Genomic DNA, 23,757 nt, shown 5'->3' with positions numbered 1-23,757 from the left:
TTTTGACTGGGATGAATGTGTGACATTGATCCACATTCGGTCCATCACCTGTTTTGTTTGCAATACCGCCATAAGTGCGCTGGGGATGCTCAGACGGGGGTCCCAGGCACTCCACACCACTGGAGTCAAGCTAGCCGGGCTGATGAGAGGTGTTACCTCGAAACCGGTCCGGTCCTCGGATGCTTGATTCCGTTCTGGGAAGGACATGGCTTTTGTAGTTCGGACTGGACTGTTCCCATGGGGCACAGGGTCAGAGCTGATTTGCATATCGCCATTGTCTAACCCAGGGTGGTGTGGAGTGCAAAAAAACGATGGATTTGGGCCCAGATCTTTTGGCTGGGATGAATGTGTGACATTGATCCACATTCGGTCCATCACCTGTTTTGTTTGCAATACCGCCATAAGTGCGCTGGGGATGCTCAGACGTGGGTCCCAGGCACTCCACACCACTGGAGTCAAGCTAGCCGGGCTGATGAGAGGTGTTACCTCGAAACCGGTCCGGTCCTCGGATGCTTGATTCCGTTCTGGGAAGGACATGGCTTTTGTAGTTCGGACTGGACTGTTCCCATGGGGCACAGGGTCAGAGCTGATTTGCATATCGCCATTGTCTAACCCAGGGTGGTGTGGAGTGCAAAAAAACGATGGATTTGGGCCCAGATCTTTTGACTGGGATGAATGTGTGACATTGATCCACATTCGGTCCATCACCTGTTTTGTTTAAAAAACAAAAGAAGTCATTTAACACGGGCATGCAAAAACTCAGGGCCATGAACCTAAAGTGTATATTGATCTTTCTAGTCATCCTCAGGGTGCTCTATAACTCCTGGTCTTACTACTTTGAGACCCCAAAGGCAGCGTGGGACTCGGAGGCAGAAAATAATTAATTTAAAACTACATAGTCCTTTGAGCCAATATCCACCTGAGAGATGAGATTAGCCTCCACTGGGAGGTGCACGACCCACGTCTAGATGCAAGGCAAGGTCCCACAGGAGCTTCCCCCTAGTGGTGTCAACAATCACCCTGTTTGTGAGTGATGGCACTTGCTTGTGCACAATGTGCCTAACCTCTTAAAAAAATTAGTCCTCTTCAGAGTCAGGACTAGTGGACCATTGTTTACTTTCTTTTTCAATTATACATTACCTACTCCGTTGCTTTTTAAAAAACTTTGTGAGTGTTTAGCAGATATTCACACGCTGCTACTTGACTGCATGCTCACTGGGAGGACCTGGCTTGGCAGTTTGGCCTGGACTGTTCCAATGAGGAGCAGGGTCCAGACTGATTTGCATATGGCTGGGTCCAAACTGGGATGGTCTAGTGAGCAAAAGAACCATGGACTTAAACCACATCTCTTGACTAGTGGTGAATGTTTGATTTGTTCAGCACTGCGGCCAACATTTGTTTGCAGCATTTTTTGCGCTAAGTGGATGGGTATGCCCAGACGTGGGTACTCTCCTTGCTGTGCCACTTAAAGCTAGCCTGTCTGATGAGAGGCGATACCGAAACCAGTCCCAGGAAGCTTGCTTCCAGTCCAGGGAGGACCTGACTTGGCAGTTCGGGCTGGACTGTCCCTTGAGGTGCAGGGTCAAGACTGATTTACATATGGCTCGGTCAAAACTCGGGAAGCATATTGAGCAAAATAACAATGGATTTAACCCTGATCTCTTTACTGGGGGTAAATGTTTGATTTGTTCAGCACTGCCGCCAACATTTGTTTGCAGCATTTTTTGCGCTAAGTGGATGGGTATGCCCAGACGTGGGTCCCTTCCTCGCTGTGCCACTGGATTAAAGCTAGCCTGGCTGATGAGGGATGATACCCTGAAACCAGTCCCAGGAAGCTTGCTTCCAGTCCAGGGAGGACCTGACTTGGCAGTTCGGGCTGGACTGTCCCCTTGAGGCGCAGAGTCAAGACTGATTTAAATATGGCTCGGTCCAAACTCGGGTAGCATATTGAGGAAAATAACAATGAATTTAACCCTTATCTCTGTACTGGGGGTGAATGTTTGATTTGTTCAGCATTCCGTCCATCATTTGTTTGTGCAGCATTTTTCGCCAAAAGTGGGATGAGTATACCCAGACGTTGGTCCCTTGCTCGCTGTGCTACTGGATTCAATCGAGCTAGAGTCAAGAGGGGTGATACCTTGAAACCTGACCAGAGATGCTTGTTTCTGGCCCTGGGAGGACCTGGCTTGGCAGTTTGGGCTGGACTGATGCCCATGAGGAGCAGGGTCAAGACTGATTTCCATATGGCTGGGTCCAAATTAGGTGGCATATGAGCAAAAAAGAACAAGTTACTTACCTTCGGTAACGATATATCTGTAAGAAACAGTAGTTAGTATTAGATTCCTTACCTTAGAATATCCCCAGGCGTCAGTCTGGATCCGGAAACTTTTGCGTAGCAGTACCCCTGCGCGTCGGTAGGTGTCGTCTGCAGGCGTCCCCTGCGGCTCCGCGTCCGTCGTCGGCGTCGTGATGACGTCGCTGGAGTATATAGACGCCGCCTCCGCGCACTGACGTCAGTTCTTTGCACACAGCTTTTCCGCGCCAGAACACGCAGAGCCATGTGAGAATCAACACTGGTGCCATTTGAAACTAGGGCCCTGAAAGGGATGTCCTTAACCCTAGGTATCAGTTCGCAGAACGGGGAGGATGGGTGGGGTGGTAAGGAATCTAATACTAACTACTGTTTCTTACAGATATATCGTTACCGAAGGTAAGTAACTTGTTCATCTGAAAGAAACAGGTTAGTATTAGTTTTCTTACCTTAGAATAGATACCCCAGCAATACCAACCCTGGTGGTGTGTCTGCGAACCAATACAATCCTACACAAGAAAGTCCTGGAGGACAGAACGGCCAAAGAAGCCATCCCTCCGGACTTGACTGTCCAGGCAGTAGTGCCTCGCAAATGTGTGTAGCAAGGCCCACGTAGCCGCCTGGCAAATGTCCTGCAAGGGGACTGCCTGGCCCAGGGCAGTAGTAGCCGCCGTGGCCCGAGTGGAATGGGCCCTCAGCCCAACAGGAGGCTCCTTCCGAGCCAAAGAGTAGCACACTTTGATGCACAGAACGACCCACCGAGAGATGGTCCGTTTATGTACCGCCCGACCCTTCTTCGCACCCACGTAGCCAACAAACAGTTGGTCATCCACCCGGAACTGGCGTGTGCGATCCATATAAAATGAAAACGCACGTTTTGGGTCCAGACGATGGAGCCGCTCTTCATCCTTTGAAGGATGCGGAGGCGGGAAAAAGGAAGGGAGGGTGATGGACTGCCCGATGTGAAAAGCAGAGACAACTTTGGGCAGGAAAGAAGGTCTAGTTCTCAGAACCACCTTATCTGGATGAATGGACATGAAAGGAGGTTTGACAGAAAGAGCCTGGAGCTCACTCACTCTCCTGGCAGAGGTGATGGCAACCAGGAAGGCCGTCTTTAACGTTAGGAGACGGAGAGGACAGGAATGAAGTGGCTCAAAGGGAGCACACATCAAGAAGGTTAGAACCAGGTTCAAGTCCCACTGAGGCATCACAAACGGAACAGGTGGATACATGTGTGTGATGCCCTTCAAGAATCTTGTTACAATGGGAGACTTGAACAAAGAAGGTTTATCAGGTAGCCTTAGAAAGGCCGAAAGGGCAGAAAGGTAGCCCTTGATAGTGCCCAGAGCAGAGCCCTGCTGGGCAAGAGAAAGAAGGAAGAGAAGAACCTCAGAAAGAGGGGCAGAGAGAGGATCCAAAGCCTTTGCTGTGCACCATGCCACAAACTTTTTCCACCGACAGGCGTATACCGATTTCGTGGAGGAACGCCTGGCTGCCAGAATCACATCAGAGACTACAGGAGGCAAGTCAAATGGCCTCAACTGTCGCCGCTCAATCTCCACGCATGGAGGTGGAGGCTGGACAGGTTCGGGTGGAGGACCGTCCCCTGCTGCTGCGACAGAAGGTCCTCCTGAAGGGGCAGGCGGATCGGGGGACCGACTGACATGCTGAGTAGCTCGGGATACCAGTACCTTCGAGCCCAGTCCGGAGCCACAAGGATGACTTGGGCCCTGTCGCGCCTAATCTTCTTCAGCACTCTGGGCAGAAGTGGTATAGGCGGAAAGGCGTATAACAGACCGCAACTCCACTCGCGCCGAAAGGCGTCGCCGTGCGAGTGCCGTCTTGGAAACTCCAACGCACAGAACTGATGACATTGCGCGTTCTCTTCTGTGGCGAATAGATCTAACCAAGGCTCTCCCCATTGCCGAAAGAGGCCTTGCACCACGTCCGAGTTCAGACGCCATTCGTGATCCATCGAGCACCGACGGCTGAGTTCGTCCGCCCTGGCGTTCAGAGAACCTGCCAGGTGTTGAACCATCAGAGTCACGCCCTGACATTCCAGCCATTGCCAGAGGCGCAGAGCCTCCTGGCAAAGGGTCCACGACCCCACCCCGCCCTGCTTGTTGCAGTACCACATGGCGGTGGTGTTGTCCGTGAACACCTGCACTACACTCCCGTTGACTAGGGGAGGAATGCTTTCAGTGCCAAACGAATCGCCCGGAGCTCCAACAGGTTGATATGGAGCCGGGACTCCGCCGGAGACCAGATGCCTCTGATCTCGGCCTCTCCCAATTGGCCTCCCCAGCCCTGGAGGGACGCGTCCGTCACAACAACGTGCTCCGGTTGGGGAAGGGAGAGGGATCTGCCTCTGACCCAATCGCGGTCCGTAAGCCACCACTGCAGTTGCCTTGCAGTGCCCTCCGAGATCAAGACATGGTCGGACAGGTTGCCCTGATGCCGGGCCCACTGAAACTTCAGGTCCCACTGCAGAGCCCGCATCCGCCACCGGGCGTGATGCACCAGAAGGATGCAGGAAGCCATCAGCCCCAGCAGCCGCAGCATCAACCTGACCGAAACCCGGGATAACAGCTGAAAGATGGGAATCAAAGCCTGTATATCCTGGACCCGCCGTTCCGGAGGATAAACCCGAAACTGCGCCGAGTCGAGAACCGCTCCGATGAAAAGGAGCTTTTGAGAGGGACACAGGTGTGATTTCGGCACATTGATGGAAACCCCAGCTCGTGCAGGAGGTCTGCCGTCATCTGAAGGTGGTGGACGACTGTCTGGGGCGAGCCCGCCTTCAAAAACCAGTCGTCTAGGTAGGAGAAGACTGAAACCCCCAACCGGCGCAAATGGGCTGCGACCACCGCCATCACCTTTGTGAACACCCGTGGGGCGCTGGTAAGGCCGAAGGGGAGCACGGTAAACTGAAAGTGCTCGTGGCCTACCGTGAACCGCAGGTAACGCCGGTGGGCCGGCAGGACGGGGATGTGAAAATACGCATCCTGCAAGTCTAACGCTACCATCCAGTCTTGCGGGTCGAGAGCAGCCAAGACCTGAGCCAAAGTCAACATCTTGAACTTCTCCTTCCGGAGGAAGCCGTTGACGTTCCTTAGATCCAGGATAGGACGTAGGCCCCCTTTGTCCTTCTTGGGCACCAGAAAGTAGTGGGAATAGCAACCACGTCCTACTTCTGGCCCAGGAACGCGCTCGATGGCCCCCTTGGCCAAGAGGGCCGTAACTTCCTCCTGCAGAAGTGTCAAGTGGTCCCCCGACACACAGTGGTTCTGCGGTGGCATGGCTGGAGGAGTGGTCTCGAAGGGGAGGGAGTAGCCCCTTCGGACGAGCTGCAGCACCCACCTGTCCGATGTTATCGTGCGCCAGTGAGAGAGGTGATGGCGAACCCTGCCACCCACCGGCGTCACATGGGCCGGAAAGCACGGACTAGGAGGATTTAGTGGCGGATGCTGCGGGGGGAGGTGTGGTCTGACCTCGCCGCTGTCCCCGACCGCCACCACGGCGGTTTCCACGGCCGCCACCGCGTTGATAAGTCTGCTGCGGCGCGTGGCTGGCAGCACGTGTGGGACCGCCCCTTCCTTGGCCACGAAAGGAGTGAAACGAACCCGTTTGCTGGCGCTGGGTCGAGAGACCCAAGGACTTGGCCGTGATCCTGGAGTCCTTGAAGCGCTCCAGCGCGTGGTCCACTTTGTCGCCAAACAGGCGACTGCCATTAAACGGCATGTCCATTAAAGCATTCTGGACATCTGCCGAGAAGTTGGCGGATCTCAGCCAGGCGTGGCGACGAATCGCCACCGTCGTGGACATCGCTCTGCCCTGCGAGTCGGTCGTATCAAGACCACACCCGATGGAGTATCTTGCTGCGTCTCGGCCTTCAATCATAGCCTTGCCGAGCTTAGCCCGTACCTCCGGCGGGCATTCAGGCAGCAGGTCCGCGACCGTATCCCACAGAGAGTGGGTGTAGCGGCCCAATAGGCACGCGGTGTTGCAAGACCGCAGTCCCAGACTCAGGGACGAAAAGACTTTTGCCATACTGGTCGTACCTCTTTGATTTCCTGTCGGGCGGGGCCGACGGGAATGCGGTTTGGGAAGTGGAGGCCTGGATCACCAGACTCTCAGGGGTGGGATGGGTGGACAGAAACTTGGGGTCGTCCGAACACGGACGGTGGCGTCTGGCCACGTTCCTATCAACAGGCGAACCTGAAGCGGGCCTGGACCACGTGCCCAAAAGAACGTCAGTTAAGGCCTCGTTGAACGGCAGCAGTGGCTCCTGTGGGCATGACTGCGGTTTGAGGACCTCAGTGAGGATGTTAGTCCTCACGGCCGCGACGGGGAGCACAAGGTTTAGGGCCTTGGCAGCCCTCATCAACACCACTGAATAAGCTGCCCCCTCCTCCGAAGCCACGGTAGGAGGCAAGACAAAGCCAGGGTTGGGGGAGTCGTCCAGACCACTGGCGTCATCCAAGTCACCCGTCCAGTCCACGTCGTACTGGCACTCACGTGTCAGAGGGTCCTCAGACCCCTCCCACTCCTCTCCGTAATCTACATCTTCACCATATTCGGAATCAACAATGTAGACCGGCTCCTCGGGGTTCACAGGCCCCATCGGTGTCGAACCCGGCGTCGGACGACGCCGGTCCGACTCCGCATCCGGAGAGGGAATGGGGGCGGTGCCGCCCGGAGCCGGCGCCGGAGAACCGGCGCCGCGCGGGGGCCGGTGCCGGAGAACCGGCGCCGCGCCAGGGGTTGCCCCGATGGAATCGGCGCCGGAGAGGCCGGTAGACCAGCCGGCGTCGACCCTGAGGGCCCCTGCGGCGCCGGAGCCGTCGGCGGCGCCGGGGCCGGAGCACCCGACGACGTCGAGGCAGGGGCACCCGAACCGCTAGGGCCCCCAGACGCGACCACAGGGACCGAAGGCGCCGCGGAACCCGCCGGAGGAAACAGAGCCCTCATGGCCATGAGGAACGCCTCTATCTCCTCGGGCGACGCGCCTTGGCCAGGGACCGCAGGGTATGGAGCAGACCGCGTTGGCGACTCACGCAGAGCCGCGGGGGTGGGGCCACCCGGCCGCATCGCGCGAGCATCGGGGGGAGTCGGGGGTACGTTGACGACACCCCGACTTCTTGTGCTTCCTACCTGAGGAACCAGAGGAATGGTGACGACTCCCGGAGCGCTCGTGACGGCTCCGCGACCGCTCCCTCGATCGCTCCCTTGACCTCCGGCCGGACCGGGACCGCTCTCGACGCGGGGCCGACACCCGGAGCTCGAGCAGCTTGCGGGACCGCTCCCGTCTAGCTTTATTCGTCAAGGCCCGGCAATCGACGCAGGCGTCCACGTCGTGGTCGGGGCCCAGGCACCGGAGGCAGAGTCGGTGATGGTCCGTGACCGACATCGTACGGTCACAGTCGTCACAGTTCTTAAAACCGGGCATCCTACCGGCACCGTAAAAAGAGTCAAAAAGATCAAAAGATCAAAACTTGGTCAAAAGACCGGGGTACTGCACTTCTCGGATCTGCGCTAACTGGCGCGGAAAAAAGAAGAACTGACGTCAGCGCGAGGAGGCGGCGTCTATATACTCCAGCGACGTCATCACGGCGCACGACGCCGACGACGGACGCGGAGCCGCAGGGGACGCCTGCAGACGACGCCTACCGACGCGCAGGGGTACTGCTACGCAAAAGTTTCCGGATCCAGACTGACGCTTGGGGATATTCTAAGGTAAGGAATCTAATACTAACCTGTTTCTTTCAGATACAATGGATTTAACCCAGATCTCTTGACTAGGGGTGAATGTTTGATTTGTTCAGCATTCTGTCCATCATTTGTTTGTGCAGCATTTTTAACCCTAAGTGGGATGGGTATACCCAGATATGGGTCCCATGCTCGCTGTGCCACTAGATTCAAGCTAGTCTGGCTGATGAGGGGTGATGCCCCGAAACCGGTCCCAGGATGCTTGTTTCCGGTACAGGGAGAACCCAGCCTGACAGTTCAGGCTGGGCTGTTCCCATGATGAGCATGGTCAAGGCTGATTTACTTATGACTTGGTCAAAACTGGGATGGATTTAACCCAGATCTCTTGACTGGGGGTGAATGTTTGATTTGCTCAGCATTCTGTCCACCATTTGTTTGTGCCACATCTCACCTGGGCACTGTTACGGTCAATCACTCAATCAGGATTTGTAAACCCCACCTAATCACCCGACAGGGCATCCAGACCCTTGCAGGTGCAGGAGACTCATTCTAACATCCAGGTCTTGAGGGTCCTTCAGAAACGGAAGGCAGTCAAAAAAAAGGGGGACAAAGCAAAGAGAGAGCAGTGAAAATGAGGGAAAAGCACGGAGAAGATAGGAGCAAGAGCAAGACAGCAGCACAGGGAGAGCAGGGCTTGGGACATGCTCAAAGGGGTTGCGCTGCAGCCTCCATTAAGTATGTCCTAGGAAGAGGGAGGTGTGAAGGGAGACAGTGGGAGGGGCTAGGCAGGAGGCAGAAAAATGAGCGACAGGCGGGAGCAGCAATGAGGAAAAAAGAAGGACAAATTGAAAACCAGGGAAAATCATGGAGAAGGCACTCAAAAAACAGGGGAAAACGTCCTGTAAACGAGGGAAAAGAAAGGAGAAGGCACTCAAAAATTGGGGGGAAAAGCAAGGAGAAAGCAGTGAAAACAAGGAAAAAGCAAGGAGAAACAGTGAAAACGAGGAAACAGCAAGGTGATAGCACTAAAAATGGGGGAAAAGCAAGGAGAAAGCAGTGAAAAGAATGGATAAGCAAGGAGAAGGCACTAAAGAACGGGAAAAAGCAAGGAGAAATCACTCAAAACAAGGGGAAAGCAAGGAGAAGGCACTCAAAAATTGGGGGGAAAAGCAAGGAGAAAGCAGTGAAAACAAGGAAAAAGCAAGGAGAAGGCACTCAAAAAACAGGGAAAAATAAATGAGAAAGGAGTGAAAATAAGTGAAAAGCAAGGAGACAACACAATGGACATTTTAAAATGGTATAAAGTATTCTACCATTCAAAGGTGGATCCTCATACGTGTGCATGCACAGGCAATCACACTTGAATGTTTTGGAATACTTTCTCACATATTCCCATTCCAAGATGGCTGCTAAACAGAAATTTTTAACAACAAGGGGTGGTGATGGACAGAGTTTCTGAATTAAGCAGAATACTCTCACCCAGTCAAGAGATCAGGGCTAGATCCAACACCGTTTTTTAGCTCACTGCACCATCCCAGCTCAGAACCTGGCTATATGCAAATTAGTCTGTTCCTGTCCCAGTGCATGATGGGAACAGGGCAAACCAAACTACCAAGCCAATTCTTATACTGGGAAGGAAACAAGCTTCCAGGGACCGGTTTCTGGCATTTCAGCCGTCGTCGGCCCTGCTTGCTTGAATCCTGATGGTGCAATGAGCAAGGGACTCACATCTGAGTATACCCTTCCACGCTTGTGGTGGACAAAATATTTAACAACAAGGGGTGGTGATGGACAGAGTTTCTGAATTAAGCAGAATACTCTCACCCAGTCAAGAGATCAGGGCTAGATCCAACACCGTTTTTTAGCTCACTGCACCATCCCAGCTCAGAACCTGGCTATATGCAAATTAGTCTGTTCCTGTCCCAGTGCATGATGGGAACAGGGCAAACCAAACTACCAAGCCAATTCTTACACTGGGAAGGAAACAAGCTTCCGGGGACCGGTTTCTGGCATTTCAGCCGTCGTCGGCCCGGCTTGCTTGAATCCTGATGGTGCAATGAGCAAGGGACTCACATCTGAGTATACCCTTCCACGCTTGTGGTGGACAAAATATTTAACAACAAGGGGTGGCGATGGACAGAGTTTCTGAATTAAGCAGAATACTCTCACCCAGTCAAGAGATCGGGGCTAGAGCCAACACCGTTTTTTAGCTCACTGCACCATCCCAACTTAGAACCTGGCTATATGCAAATTAGTCTGTTCCTGTCCCAGTGCATGATGGGAACAGGGCAAACCAAACTACCAAGCCAATTCTTACACTGGGCAGGAAACAAGCTTCCGGGGACCGGTTTCTGGCATTTCAGCCGTCGTCGGCCCGGCTTGGTTAAATCCTGATGGTGCAATGAGCAAGGGACTCACATCTGAGTATACGCTTGTGGTGGACAAAATATTTAACAACAAGGGGTGGTGATGGACAGAGTTTCTGAATTAAGCAGAATACTCTCACCCAGTCAAGAGATCGGGGCTAGAGCCAACACCGTTTTTTAGCTCACTGCACCATCCCAGCTCAGAACCTGGCTATATGCAAATGAGTCTGTTCCTGTCCCAGTGCATGATGGGAACAGAGCAAACCAAACTACCATGCTAAACAGAAATGGCACCATCCATTTGAACGCCAGAGAAGGTTTACGTTTTTAGAAAATCTTTCAAAGTTAGACCTCCCTGCATGCACACGTTTGGGTATTTGTGTCTGGATGTTTTTCATTCGTAATAATAAAGAATAGGAAATTCATGGCAAGACAGCTGATGCATGTACACAAGCATTAGAAAAGCCTATGGACCTGTGGGCTGCCATTAAAGGCTAGGCCTATTGGCTTTAGCAATGCTTGTTATGAGAAATTATTTTATTGGAGAGCAGTTCTGTACAACAAAGCAAGCATTTGCTTGTCAGATTAAGCTAGCTTGGATTTTTGAGGTGTGGCTCAGCTTCACTGGTTGAGTTTTAACTTATATGATCTGTTAGGGCTATTTTCTCCCAGTATTCACAGTATAGCCCTTTTGTGAGCTATCTCTTCTCTGCCTCACCACTACTTAAAAGATATGGCTCTAAAATTTAACCTTTTAGGTGTCCTGTATTTTAATGATTCAGACCACGATAGATCAATTTTTGGCAGTTACAATCATTACAAAAGACTCACATTAACTTACTGGTAAACACAGTATTTAATCTTCAGCCATTCACCGTTCTTTTCACTGTATCCTAAATCAAGCATCCAAGCACCGGTTTCTGGCTATCGGCCTTCTTCAGCCTGGATAGCTTGACTCCAGTGATGAGGAGAGCCTGGGACTCACGTCTGAGCATACCCAGCCCACTGGGGTTAAAATTGACGCTTGATTCCGGTCTAGGAAAGACATGGCTTGGTAGTTAGGGCTGGACTGTTCACATGAGGCACAGGGTCAAGGCTGATTTGCATATAGCCAGTGTCTGACCTAGGTTGGTGTGGAGTGCAAAAAAACGATGGATTTAGGCCCAGGTCTTTGTACTGGGGTGAATGTAAGACATTGTTCTGCATTCTGTCCATCAACTGTGTTTTTTGGTAATGAAATGTGGCACTGTTCTAATTACCCTGGAAAACTGAGCCCTGAGCATGTGCGTCGAGATACCCGGTACCCGCACAGGCGGTGGCATAGTGAAGCTGATGTTTGTAGCACAGACCTGGAAGTTGTCCTACTTTAACAATCTATCAAAAGACCATACATTTCCTAAAGTTGCACATTATTAAAATTGCTATAACTGGAATGCAAAAGACTAGGTGTCACAATCCTACTATTTAACAGAACTTCTAGGTCAAGCTTGACATCATCCAGTACCTGCAGCACGCGGCGGTCCTGCTCTGCTGCAGTCAGAGCTTTCTGTAGCTGCAGCACATTTTCTTGCAGGCTGTTAGCTCCCAAGGAGGAGTCGCTGAGTGCTTGGGACATGCTCTGGACCTTATCCTTCAGCTGGCTTTCTTCATCTTCGGTCTTGGCCAGCGACAGGCTCATGCGCTCCATGTCACCCTGTAGGGTGATCAGCTGGCACTCGCTCTCACCCAGCTGGCTCTGCAGCAGCTGCACCCGCTCCAGCAGAGACTGGACTTCGGAGTCACGATCAGCGAGACTGAGCTGGGCTCGCTGCAGCTCCCCTTCCAGAGAAAGACGGTTCACCTCCAGCTTGTTAACACGGCTCTCGGACGCTTCCAAGATCTCTTTGAGCTTTCGCTTGTCGGTCTCCAACCTCACCTCTTTGGCTTTCAGCTTTGAAATTCTCTCCTGTAAAAAACACAAACTGTGAGAAATGGGGCGAAATGTGTAGGAGGGAGGTTGAACCATCAGGAAAAAGGATTGATTTTGTTATGTCTAGGTAAACAGAAAAAGAAAGTAAAACTTCCTACTGGATGTATGTTATATCTAAATATGGTTGGGACAGTGGGATGTTTATGTTGATTCCTAATTATGTTAGATAGGAACATTCCAGGCCCAGGCAGTTGGTACCTGACTGGCCTGGGATGACCACAGTCTGGCTGTACTCCATGAATAAGTCGGATATACATCTGTATCAAAGGAGACTTATTGGTTCATTCACATCAATGTTAGCGAATAGGATGGAATCCAAACCTAAATCTGCAAACCATAAGACAACTTCATAAGGTAATGGTATATTCTTGTTTAACTTCTATTTTGCCCTATAGTTTGTTTTACATACATGTTCTTTCTTTCTTTTGATTATTTCTATATTACTTGTTATTGCAAGGAAGACAATATTATATATAAGTGAATTACCAAAACATTTTGGGAAATATTCTTGACACAAGAATATGGTGTCAAAAATAGCGTCAAGTGAAAAATATTGTGGGACAGAACATAAAAGGACATTTGTTTTTTAGCTGTATAATATTTTACTTGAGCAATACCCCTTGCGTGCGCCGTCGGGTGGCTCCATTCGGCTTGGGGTGACGTCATCGGCTTCGTTAGAGTTGGTTATGACATCATGGTCCCTGTATTTAGGCAGCACCCAGGTGCGCGGATGTCCGTACTTTTCAATTTTTCCACGCCAGAAGCGCATAGCCACAAAGTAACTAACATAGTCATGTGCAAAACTAGGGCCCTGAAAACGGGAGTAACACTAACCCTAAAAAAATCAGTCCGCAATGCAGGGAGGCATAGGTTTGCCTGTAAGGAATCTGCAGCTAGATAGAGTCTCTACCAGATAATGCTTAAGTAACTTGTTCATCTGATAGGGACTTCTAGCTGCAGATTCCTTAGCTTTGAATTAGATACCAAGAAATACTCTCCTGGCGGTAGGTTGACGACAAATTCCTATACTAGGAAGTCCTGCAGGACCGAATGAGCAAAATGGCCATCCCTGCGGGCCTGACTGCCCAGGCAGTAGTGCTTGACAAACGTGTGCAAAGATTCCCACTTTGCTGCCTGACACATGTACAGGACTGGGACACTCGAGCCAAAGCCATAGTCGCAGCCTTTCCCCTGGTGGAAAGGGACCTTAATCCCTCAGGGGGATGCTTCTTAGCCAGGGCATAGCAGATCTTAATGCAGAGAACGATGCAGCGAGAAATGGTCCTTTTTTGCACTGCCTGCCCCTTCACTTACCTCAACAAGGAGTCTTCCACCTGGAACTCTTTTGTGTGGTTAAGGTATAAACCCAGAGAATGCAGGAGGTTCGCCGTAGTCAGAAGGTTGAAGATGACAGCCTGAGGCGAGGACGCCTTCAACAGCCAGACATCGAGGTAGGGGAAGACTGACACTCCTAACCTGCACAGATGAGCTGCAACCACCGCCACCACCTTGGTGAACACCCGAGGGGCACTGGTAAGGCCAAAGAGGAGCACGGTAAACTGAAAGTGCTTGTGGCCTACCTTGAACCGCAGGTAACAACTGTAGCCCGACAGGATGGGGAATGTGAAAATACGCATCCTGCAGGTCCAACACTACCATCCAGTATCCTTGGTCTAGGGCAGACAAGACCTGAGCTAAAGTAAGCATCCTGAACTTCTCCTTTTTGACGAACAGATTGACAGTCCAAAGATGTAAAATGAGCCTCAACCCTTTGTTCTTTTTCTGAATCAGAAAGTAGCAGGAATAACAGCAACTGCCTACTTCTGAACCCAGGACCCTCTCTATAGCTCTCTTGGCCAGGAGAGCTTTAACTTCCTCTTGGAGCAATTTTAAATGATCTTCTGCCAGCCATTTTTGATTTGGCAGAATGGAAGGAGGAAAATAAAGGAAAGGTGGAGAATAGCCATCCTGAATGATCTGTCAGGCCCACTTGTCCAAAGTTGTTGACCTCCAGTGTGGGAGATGATGATGGATTGTCCCACCAACTGGGGTGGTGTGGTCTTGCAGAGTCAGACTAGGAGTGCTTGAAAGCAGCGGCTGCCATGGGCAGGGTGGCTGATGACTTCTGGATTTCATTCCTTGGTTGGAATGAACCGCATCCACGTCCCAAACAACTTGGGAAGCCTGCACAGGACGATAGCTGGGACAGGGCTGGCACGGATAGAAACCCCTTTTGTTGCCACGAAAGAGGTGGAAGCTAGACTGGCGACAAGGAGTAGAATAGAGGCCCAAGGATCTGTCCGTAGCTCGAGCGTCCTTGAACCGCACTAAGGCGGCCTGGCCTGCCTTCTCCCCAAAAAGACAGGATTGATCAAACAGCGTGTCCATCAAGTTCGTCTGGACATCACTGGAGAAGCCAGTTGTCCTAAGTCAGGTGTGGCATCGCAAGGCCAGTGTCGAAGAAACACTCTGCCCAGCGAAGCAGCCGTGTCAAGACCACACCTTATTGTGAATTTTGCTGCATCTCTCCCGGCTTGGTCCACGTGTCTAGTAGAACATCAGTAATTGCTTCATTGAAGAGCAAAAAAGTCCAGAGGTGGAAGCCCCAGGTTGAAGCACTTCGGTCAGGAGATTAGTCCTGACCTGCACAGAGGGCAACTCCAGCCCGAGGACCTCGGCTGCTCTCTTGACCACCATGGAATAAGATGCCCCCTCCTCTGTAGCCACAGTTGGTGAAGAGAGCATGCCAGTATCTGGGGAAATGTCCAGTCTACTGGCCTACCCAAGTTCCCCATATCAGTCCATCTGCTCTGCAGAAACATCCTGATGTTCTAAAGGGTCCATAGACCCCTCCCAACTCTCTACCGAGCCTAAAATATCATCAAAATGTTCAGGCGACAGCATAAACCCCTTCGGCACCGACTTCGGGTCGGACACTGGGAAAGGTCGCGATGGCATGACCGGAGTCCTCACTGATCAGATCCCTGAGGCCCCACCCGTGCCGTGGCCAGATCTGACGGGGCCTATTCTGACCCCACGGGGCCCGAGGGCTAACCAGCGGGGTCAGCCAGCTCAAATATGCAGCGCATGGCCTCCTGGAAAGGTAGGGAGGCGCGAAGTCGGCTCTGGCTCTACAGTACCGTGCCCAGAGCATTGGTGCTCCTTACCTCGTTCGTAGACGGACGACAGTCAAGGCGAAGATGAAGTCCGCTTGGACTTAGTTTGCCTCTTCCTCAAGTGTCCCAGTGACCTTGAGGGGGATGAAGAGGACTTTGGGTCTCGCTGGATGGTGTCAACTGCAAGGAGCTTCATAACCCACAAAGCCTTCCCAACCATAGCCCGACAGTCGCTTTATGTTGTGGTTGAGCTAAAGACACCAGAGACAGACGAGGTGGGGGATGGTAAAACAAACACGAAAAAACTCTCTGCCAAAAATGTATTTATCTTGTGCAAAAAGTCACTGATATGTACAAAGACAGTCCTAGATGAGGTACCCTTCATATAGAGATCATATAAACATTGGAAAAGGGAGTATCAGATTTGTATTGAATATTTTTTTAACATAGTGAAAAAGATATCTCAAATAGTTGATCTTCATAGTACAACAATAGTACAGTCCATATATAGATTGGTTCTCCAGACAGTTAATCGCAGACAAGGGGAGTAAGGTCACTAAAACGCCGACGTGCGTTTCGGTGTCAGACCCAGAATCCGGGTCACACCTTCATCAGGGTGACAGGGTTGTGTGCAAGCAAAAGGAGAAAAGCCTATAAAGACAAATGTATAATATAAACATAGGCATATATTGTATATAGAGTCAGGAGAAATAAGGGTGCAAATGTTTATTTAAAAACAACCCTATATGTTCTCAAAAGATAACCGAAGGGTACCCATCAAACGGACTGAAACACGAGGATAGCTGGATAAAGAAACATGCCCCGGGACGAAGGATAAAGGCCACACACTAAAGAATCAAAGAAGAGAGGATGGTGAGGAAACTACATAGACTTCAAATGAACCAAATGTAGACAAACTAAGGATAGGTCTGAAATTGAGATACCAACAAGGAGAGGGAGGGGAACACCACTGTGGTAAATAGATATGTAGAATTCAAGACTGGTAAAAAGGTGAACGTGACATAGAAAGAAGCTCATCAGGTTATTAAACCATGAAGGGAAAAAAGAAGAAGAAGAACCCGTTCGCCAAACGAATAGCTAAGAAGACACATGATGATACCGTACCTGGGTAGAAGTGCCAGGACAACAATCAGACTATTCAAAGGACATATGATATAAAGTGATATGAACAAGAACTTCAAGATAGCAATCACGTAGATCTAGTCGAAAAATATACATAACAATGAAGAAAAACAAATAATGAATGACACAGATCAAAGCTCACAAAACACAAACAGTTCCTAAGTATACAGAAAATGACAAAGAAGAACTAAAAGGTCAACAAGTGCCGACTTACCTAAGGATGATGGACCTAGACAAATCTTCAGAAAACCAAAATCTTCCATAGGGGAGATTTTGAAAACAATACAGAACTGGATGTCAAGGCCCCAGAATCAGTAGCAGAAGAGGGGGGGACTAAAGAAAAATTTTGAAAACAATACAGAACTGGATGTCAAGGCCCAGAATCAGTAGCAGAAGAGGGGGGACTAAAGAAAAAGTGGAAATGGATAAATAAATACGTAGCAAAAGGAAGCAGTAACGAGAAGTACCCCAGGCCTGTAGAGATAAAAACAAGGGTATATTAATGGTCCCTAGTAACACGAATATCATGGCGCGCTAGGATGGCAATCTATAGGTGGAACCTAACAACTTACAGGGGACCGGACTGACATTAAGTACGGCGGTGAATGTCTAAAACAAGGAAGGGTGGCAATAAGTAAAAACCCCAATTAACGACACTAGTCTCCACTAGGAAGATAGGTTGTGGGTAAAAGCAGTAGAACCGAGAAGCGCATTCTCCAGATAAAAACTAAAGAGGCACATGCTGGCCACCACGCCGTCCGGAGCTTTTAAAAATGGGAAAGGAGGAGGGGTGGGGGTTTAGGAGGAAAATTATATCCATATAACCGGAGGTATGGGCAATAAGGAACCCAAAGAGCCGCCAAAGAAATGGCATAACACGCGTCAGAATCAGTGAACATACCTTACGAGATGGATCCAGGTCCAAAAAACACCTCCAGGCGGGCAAAGTTCTCTCAACCGGAACTCAAAATTAACCAAAAATAAATCCAGGATTAAATAGAGAGCGGAAACAGGGAGGGGGCCCAAACAGAGAAAACAAACATGTGCTGAGGAACTAGTCTAAAGAAAACTCAACAACATAAAGAAAGGACAACCAATCGTAAACAAAGATGGAAAAGTGAAGGCTCCATCTTCGAAAGGGACGGAAAACAATAACACCAATGAGTTTCAAAAGATGAAAAGGCTGGGGTAATGAATAGGCGTCCTGAAGAAGCAGTTTAGGCATGTAGAATAAAAAGAACAGGGTAAGGAAACTAAAAGAAAAGGAAAAGAAACTCATGGCAAGAAACAAAGCTAGACAATACATTATAATGCAATGCTGGCCAAATACCAAGGCCGTCGAAATAAAGAGAGTCGACATGGACTCACAGAGGAAGATAAATGTACCAATAAGGCTGGAATAAAGGGTGAGGGTCCTAAAGCAACATTCTAAAACTGTGGAAAGTAAAGAAAAGTTTTAGTTTTAGTTATATATATATATATATATATATATATATATATATATATATATATATATATATATCTCACTCAGAGTAAACCCAATAGAAAGAAAATGATGAAGAAAGACAAATGAACTTACTATAAGGAGAATTTTACTGCATGTAAAACTCCATCTCCCATCATGCACCAGGTGGAAGTGGATGCAAACACGCCCCTTGGAGGAGGGATGGATGATCAAATAAAGTTGAAAAACGCAACATGCTGGTCTCATTTTTGTTTCTTCAGCCCAGGAAGAAGGGGCAGCAAGCCCTGAAACGCGTCGGCAGTTACAATATCTAACGGAGGACATCAGAGGGATGCATATCTAATGCCAGAGGGACGAGAGTAGCAGTGTGCGATCCTGATGCTTTGGGCACCTTTGAGAGAACAACTGCTGCGTGAACCCACGACCAGAATCCACAGAGTTGAGGCGTCGCCCCTTGTCCTTGACCCCTGTGAGGTGCCCCCACCCTCGAGAGGAACTCGCACGGGCAGCAGACGAGCCCACTTTGGACCCCCTGCACTGGTGAAGGAGGCGGCCAGGATATCTTAAAACCCCCCTGCAGTACCCCTTTTGGTCCCTAGAGGGCCGGAGCTGTGAACCATCAAGTGAGGTGAGTCTGGGACCCGTTTTTCACTCGGAAGGTGGCTGGTGGCCACGCGAGAGAGAAAGGACTCTCTCCCTTTGGTAGCACTGGGCAGGAAGCCCCTTTCCATCCCCCAGCAAATACCACCGCAAACATCAGTGGGGGCTCGCATTTCCACTCGAGTGCATCCCCGTTTTGAGGCGCAGAGAGACCCTTGCCCTGAGTCTTGGTCCTGCCTTCCCTGGGTTCCCACTCGGGATTCTTCGCCTAATCAGGCCCATGCCCCACATTCCACCCAGAGCGCTCCTCGACGGCGCCTCGGCTCAGGCCCACGCCCCACATTCCACCCAGAGCGCTCCTCGACGGCACCTCGGCTCACTTCTGACTTAAAGCGAGTGGCAGACAGAAGGGCACTGCATCCCTGGGAAAACGAGAGACTTTTGGACTCTGACTTTGAACTTGGTGTAAACTTGTGTGTGGGCAATCACGGGGCTCGGCCACAGAGGGCCTAAGATCACAGAGCCAAAATGTTGCCCTAAGCACAGGGAGAAAGTGCACAGATAAGATGGCAAAACAAACTCTCCAGTATGGGGAGCTTGCCATTAAAATCGAAATAGAGGAAGAGTACAGAGGTACTAAGGATCTAGAGTATGTAGTGAAGGAAATACTTGAAAAAGTATTCAAATGTACTGCTAAGGATTTAAAATGTGTACAGCAAAACAAAGATAGAGGTTTTTTTGAAATCACGTTTTTTACAGAGCTGAAATATGAATTTTTTTTACAGGGAGTGTCACTCATGTGTTCACATGAGAACCTCAAGGGGGTCAAAATTACTGCTATGGCAGCAGCAAAGGAGGTGCCAGTAATTGTCCATATGTATAATGCCCATGTGTCTACATGGGAGATTGAATGTTTTTTAAACCGGTTTTGCGCAAAGGTGAGGGGAGGTATATTACAGAGAAATAAGTTTGGAATCTGGAATGGCAAGAGGAAGTTTTTTGTGATCCTTAAACCAAACCCCGCTGGGGGAGTGACCCACCTCCCACAAACCTTTGCATTGGGCCCAAACAGAGGCTATTTAAACTACCCAAGCCAACCACAATATTGTAGGAACTGTTTAAGTTTTGGCCACCTTAAAGAAGAATGCAAAGATGAGAGTTGCAAGTTCTGTGGGGACATAGGCCACAAACACACCGAATGTAATGCCCCCAAATCAGGTAACCTATGTGGATCCAAAGAGCACCTTTATAGAGCATGCCCAAAGCAAAGATTCTCATATGCGGCATCTGCAGCTGCCAAACATCACCAGCCAGGGGATAGTAAACCTTATGCCGCAGTACTGGCACCATTAATCTTTAAGACAGTTAGTGATGGAGGCACCGGGGAAACACCCAACATAAAAAAACAAGTAATACAGGTTGAACCTACCCCACAGGCAGAACAGGAACAAACCAAGGAAAGTACACAGGTAGTAGAGGAGACTCAAGTGACAGAAATAGTGGAAAGTGAAAAGAAAGTTAAAGGGATGTCAGACATAGACTCACAAGTGGAAGACAGGGAAATAGATTCAGATTATACTCTTATCCCTACAGATATATATAACATCATCAAAGAAGCCAAGGACAGGGCACAGGAAAAAAGGGAAAGAGAAGAACAGACCTCCTCAGAAGAGGAAACAAAAACCACCGAGGGCCAAATGCAGATGGTTAAAAAAAGAAATAAAATCAAAATTAAAAAACAAACGGCGGACCCAAGTGGTCCGGCCGCAACAGAACAGAAAGAAAATAGGAAGAAAACTCTACCAAGAGAGAACTGCTCAGGGTCCAGGTATAGTGTACTAGGGGACCTCTCAGACTCAGAAGACCTAGGATATAGCTTATTCTCACAAGAGGTAGGAGTAACCCCCCACAAAGACCTTTTTCTACAGTCCCCACACTTGGGGGGAGCAGAAGAAATTGGCAGCCAAGAGACACAAAATAGTGAAAGCAATCAGCAAATATGTGACAGCATCTGGTCGCCGTTGAGCTTTGAAAATGTTCAGGTTTAACATGTATCGTATATCGTGCAAAGTAATCACCATTGCAAATATAATGTTTAACATCATATCATGGAATGCCCGAGGAATGGGCTCACAAGTGAAAAGAGCGTCAGTGTTTGAGCTCTGCAAAGTACAAAAAGGGGACATTATATGTTTACAGGAATGTGCAATTCCCCACTCCACGGACTACAGTCACATATCCAAATATTGGGAAGAAGGCCCCTCCAAATGGTCTGGGGGTGGAAACAAGAATGCTGGAATAGGCATTCTCATAAAAAACAAAGAAATGTCAATCCTTGATACTAAAATTATACAGCCAGGCAGGGCTATGATGGTCACCATACAATACAGAAACACCACCTTTAAGGTCTGTAATATTTACGCACCAACCGACAAGAATGAAAGAATGTCCCTGTTTGAAATGCTCCCACTTTTTATTGCAGGTGCAACCCCAATGGTGTTAACAGGGGATTTCAACTGCATCATAAACCCCACAGACAGATGTGGCAAGAAAAATTGTTACGAAATTGATAAGTCTGCAAAATGTCTCAAAAACATGTGTAAAGATCTGCAACTGTCAGATACAGGGGCAACATCAGGGTCAAAACAAAGGTTCACATGGGAAGCAAAAAGTGGCAAAGTCAAATCAAGAATTGATTTCATTTTCACCTCCAAAAATATAAAAGCAAGGAATTATGAAACAAACGAGAGTGGTATGTCAGACCACCAAATCTTGAAAGCAACCGTTAAAATCTCAAACATGTGTCAAATGGGGAGGGGTGTGTGGAAAATGAACACCTTGTTATTACAAGAGGAAAATATATGTAAAAATTACAGTGATATGTACAACAACTTAAAAACCAGAAAGGAAAGTTTCCCATCCTTAGCAGAATGGTGGGAAGAGGTAAAAAAACAAACAAAACCTTTTTTCAGAAAACAGAGCATGATCAAAAGCAAGGAAAAGTTTCAAAAATTTGATGAAATACAACAAAGAATGATCACACTAGAAACCCTGGAAAGGGGTGGAATGGAAGTAGGGGAGGAAAGAGAAAAAACAGAACTGAAAGAATGGCTGAAACAACGAGGGAAAGAACACATTTTTAACTCCAGGGTCAAGATCTTTGAGGAAGATGAAAAGTGCTCAAGGTTCTTTTTCAAAAAGGCACAGCAAGTGCAAAAGGTAATGAATGAACTGAAAGACACAAATGGACAAACACAAAAGGGCCCAGAGAAAGTAGGGAAAATAACAACAGCCTTTTTTCCCAATTGTACAAAAAAGAGCCATCAGATATAAGTGCATGTGAAGATTTTCTAGGGTCTTTGCAGAGCTCTTTATCCCAAGAGGAACAGCATTTTCTAACCACCCCCATTTCAGGAGAAGAACTCTTCCAAATCATTCAGGAAGCCCCAAAAGGATCAGCCCCTGGGCAAGACGGCCTTCCATGGGAGTTTTACAAAGCTTTCTGGGGGCTTATTGCAAAGGATTTTTGGAGTCTGTTGAAAGAATGCTTGGAAAAAAATGTTTTACCCCCCTCCTTTCCACAGGGCATCATCAAACTGCTGGAGAAAAAGGGGGACAAGCTGGACATCAACAATTGGAGGCCAATCACCCTCTTGAATGTGGACAGTAAGATCCTAAGTAAAGTCCTGGCAGGAAGATGCAGAAAGGTGCTGGCCTCCATCGTGCACCCAGACCAAACATGTGCGGTCCCAGGAAGGAAAATCTGGGACAGCTTGACCATCATTAGAGACACCTTGTGGTTAGCGAAAGACAGGGGGAATCCACTAGCTATCTTGGCCCTTGATTTCCAGAAAGCCTTTGACTCCCTAAGTCATGAATACCTTTTTAAAGTGCTCAGGAAAATGGGATTCCCAGAAGGTTTCATCCAAACTATTGGCTTAATATACACTGGATGTGAAAGCCAGGTCCTTATAAATGGTACACTATCTGAGGGGTTCCACATTGAATCAGGGGTCAGGCAGGGATGCCCCTTATCACCGGCACTCTTTGTACGTGCAATTGAACCTCTTCTATGTGCCATCAGGAAGGACAAGTGCATAACTGGCCCTCTGGTACCGGGCAGCCAAGGCAAACAGGTCAAATGTGTAGCATACATGGACGATGTCACCATTGCTTGCACTGACGCTAGATCCATAAAAAGAACTTTCATTATAACCCAACTCTTTTCCCTAGCAGCTGGGCTACAGGTGAATGTGGAGAAAACACACTGCATGACGGTGGGACAGTGGGACAAACTGTCTCAGCTGCCAGTGAAACCTTCCAAAGACCCAGTAAAAATACTGGGGATTCTTTTTTCACAGGACATGAAGGGAGAAATAAACTGGGAGAAGATCCAGACAAAGCTCAAGCAGAAAATGGCGCTCTGGACGACAAGAACACTTTCCATGGAAGGGAAAGTCTTGGTGCTGAAAGCAATATGTCTACCAATCCTGATGTTTATTGCCATGATTTTCCCTCCATCATACAGGTGGACAAAAGTGACACAAAGACTTTTTGCAAACTTCTTTTGGGGGTCAAAAATTGAAAAACTAAAAAGAGAGACAGTTTTCAAACTACCCACAAAAGGAGGGAAAGACCTGCCAAACCTCCATGACTTCCTGATGTCACATTTTGTTAAAAACGTACTGGGGAATGCAAAGAAAGACTCACATGTGGCTGCCTACACACTGTTTGCTACAAGCTTCATCTTATCAAGAGAGGGAATATGTAAAGTGGACAATACAAAGCCTTTTTTACTAGAACCACCCCCTGCGTACAAAGGCATCAAACCTTTCTTCAAGAAGCTGGAAGAGAGGCAAATTCAAGCGAAGGACATCACACCCCAGATGGCCTTAAGCAAAGAACTGAAAGAAACGGACTCAGTGACAATGGTAAACAACTTATCAGAGAAGCAATCAGGGAAGGTTTGGGAGATGGTGAACCACAAAGACTTGACAAACTCCCAGAAAGACTTGGCATGGATGATGGTATCCAAATGCCTACCAGTGAAGCAATTCCAACATGCAAGGAAACTGGCA

At 49.0% G+C, this 23,757-nt stretch overlaps 1 protein-coding gene across 1 annotated transcript in view; it reads right to left on the bottom strand.

The window, feature by feature from the left end:
• The window catches only part of CROCC2 (ciliary rootlet coiled-coil, rootletin family member 2), a 1,620,686-nt gene that overhangs the window by 283,638 nt on the left and 1,313,291 nt on the right, over window positions 1-23,757 (bottom strand). The window contains exon 31 of the mRNA XM_086944022.1: window positions 11,891-12,331. Within this exon, the coding sequence (XP_086800148.1) occupies window positions 11,891-12,331 (441 nt within the window). The remainder of the gene's footprint in view (window positions 1-11,890; window positions 12,332-23,757) is intronic.

This window comes from Lissotriton vulgaris, chromosome 11 (assembly GCF_964263255.1).
Source record: "Lissotriton vulgaris chromosome 11, aLisVul1.2, whole genome shotgun sequence".
Classification (NCBI taxonomy): Eukaryota; Metazoa; Chordata; class Amphibia; order Caudata; family Salamandridae; genus Lissotriton; species Lissotriton vulgaris.
This window is presented reverse-complemented; position numbering and strand designations above follow the sequence as displayed.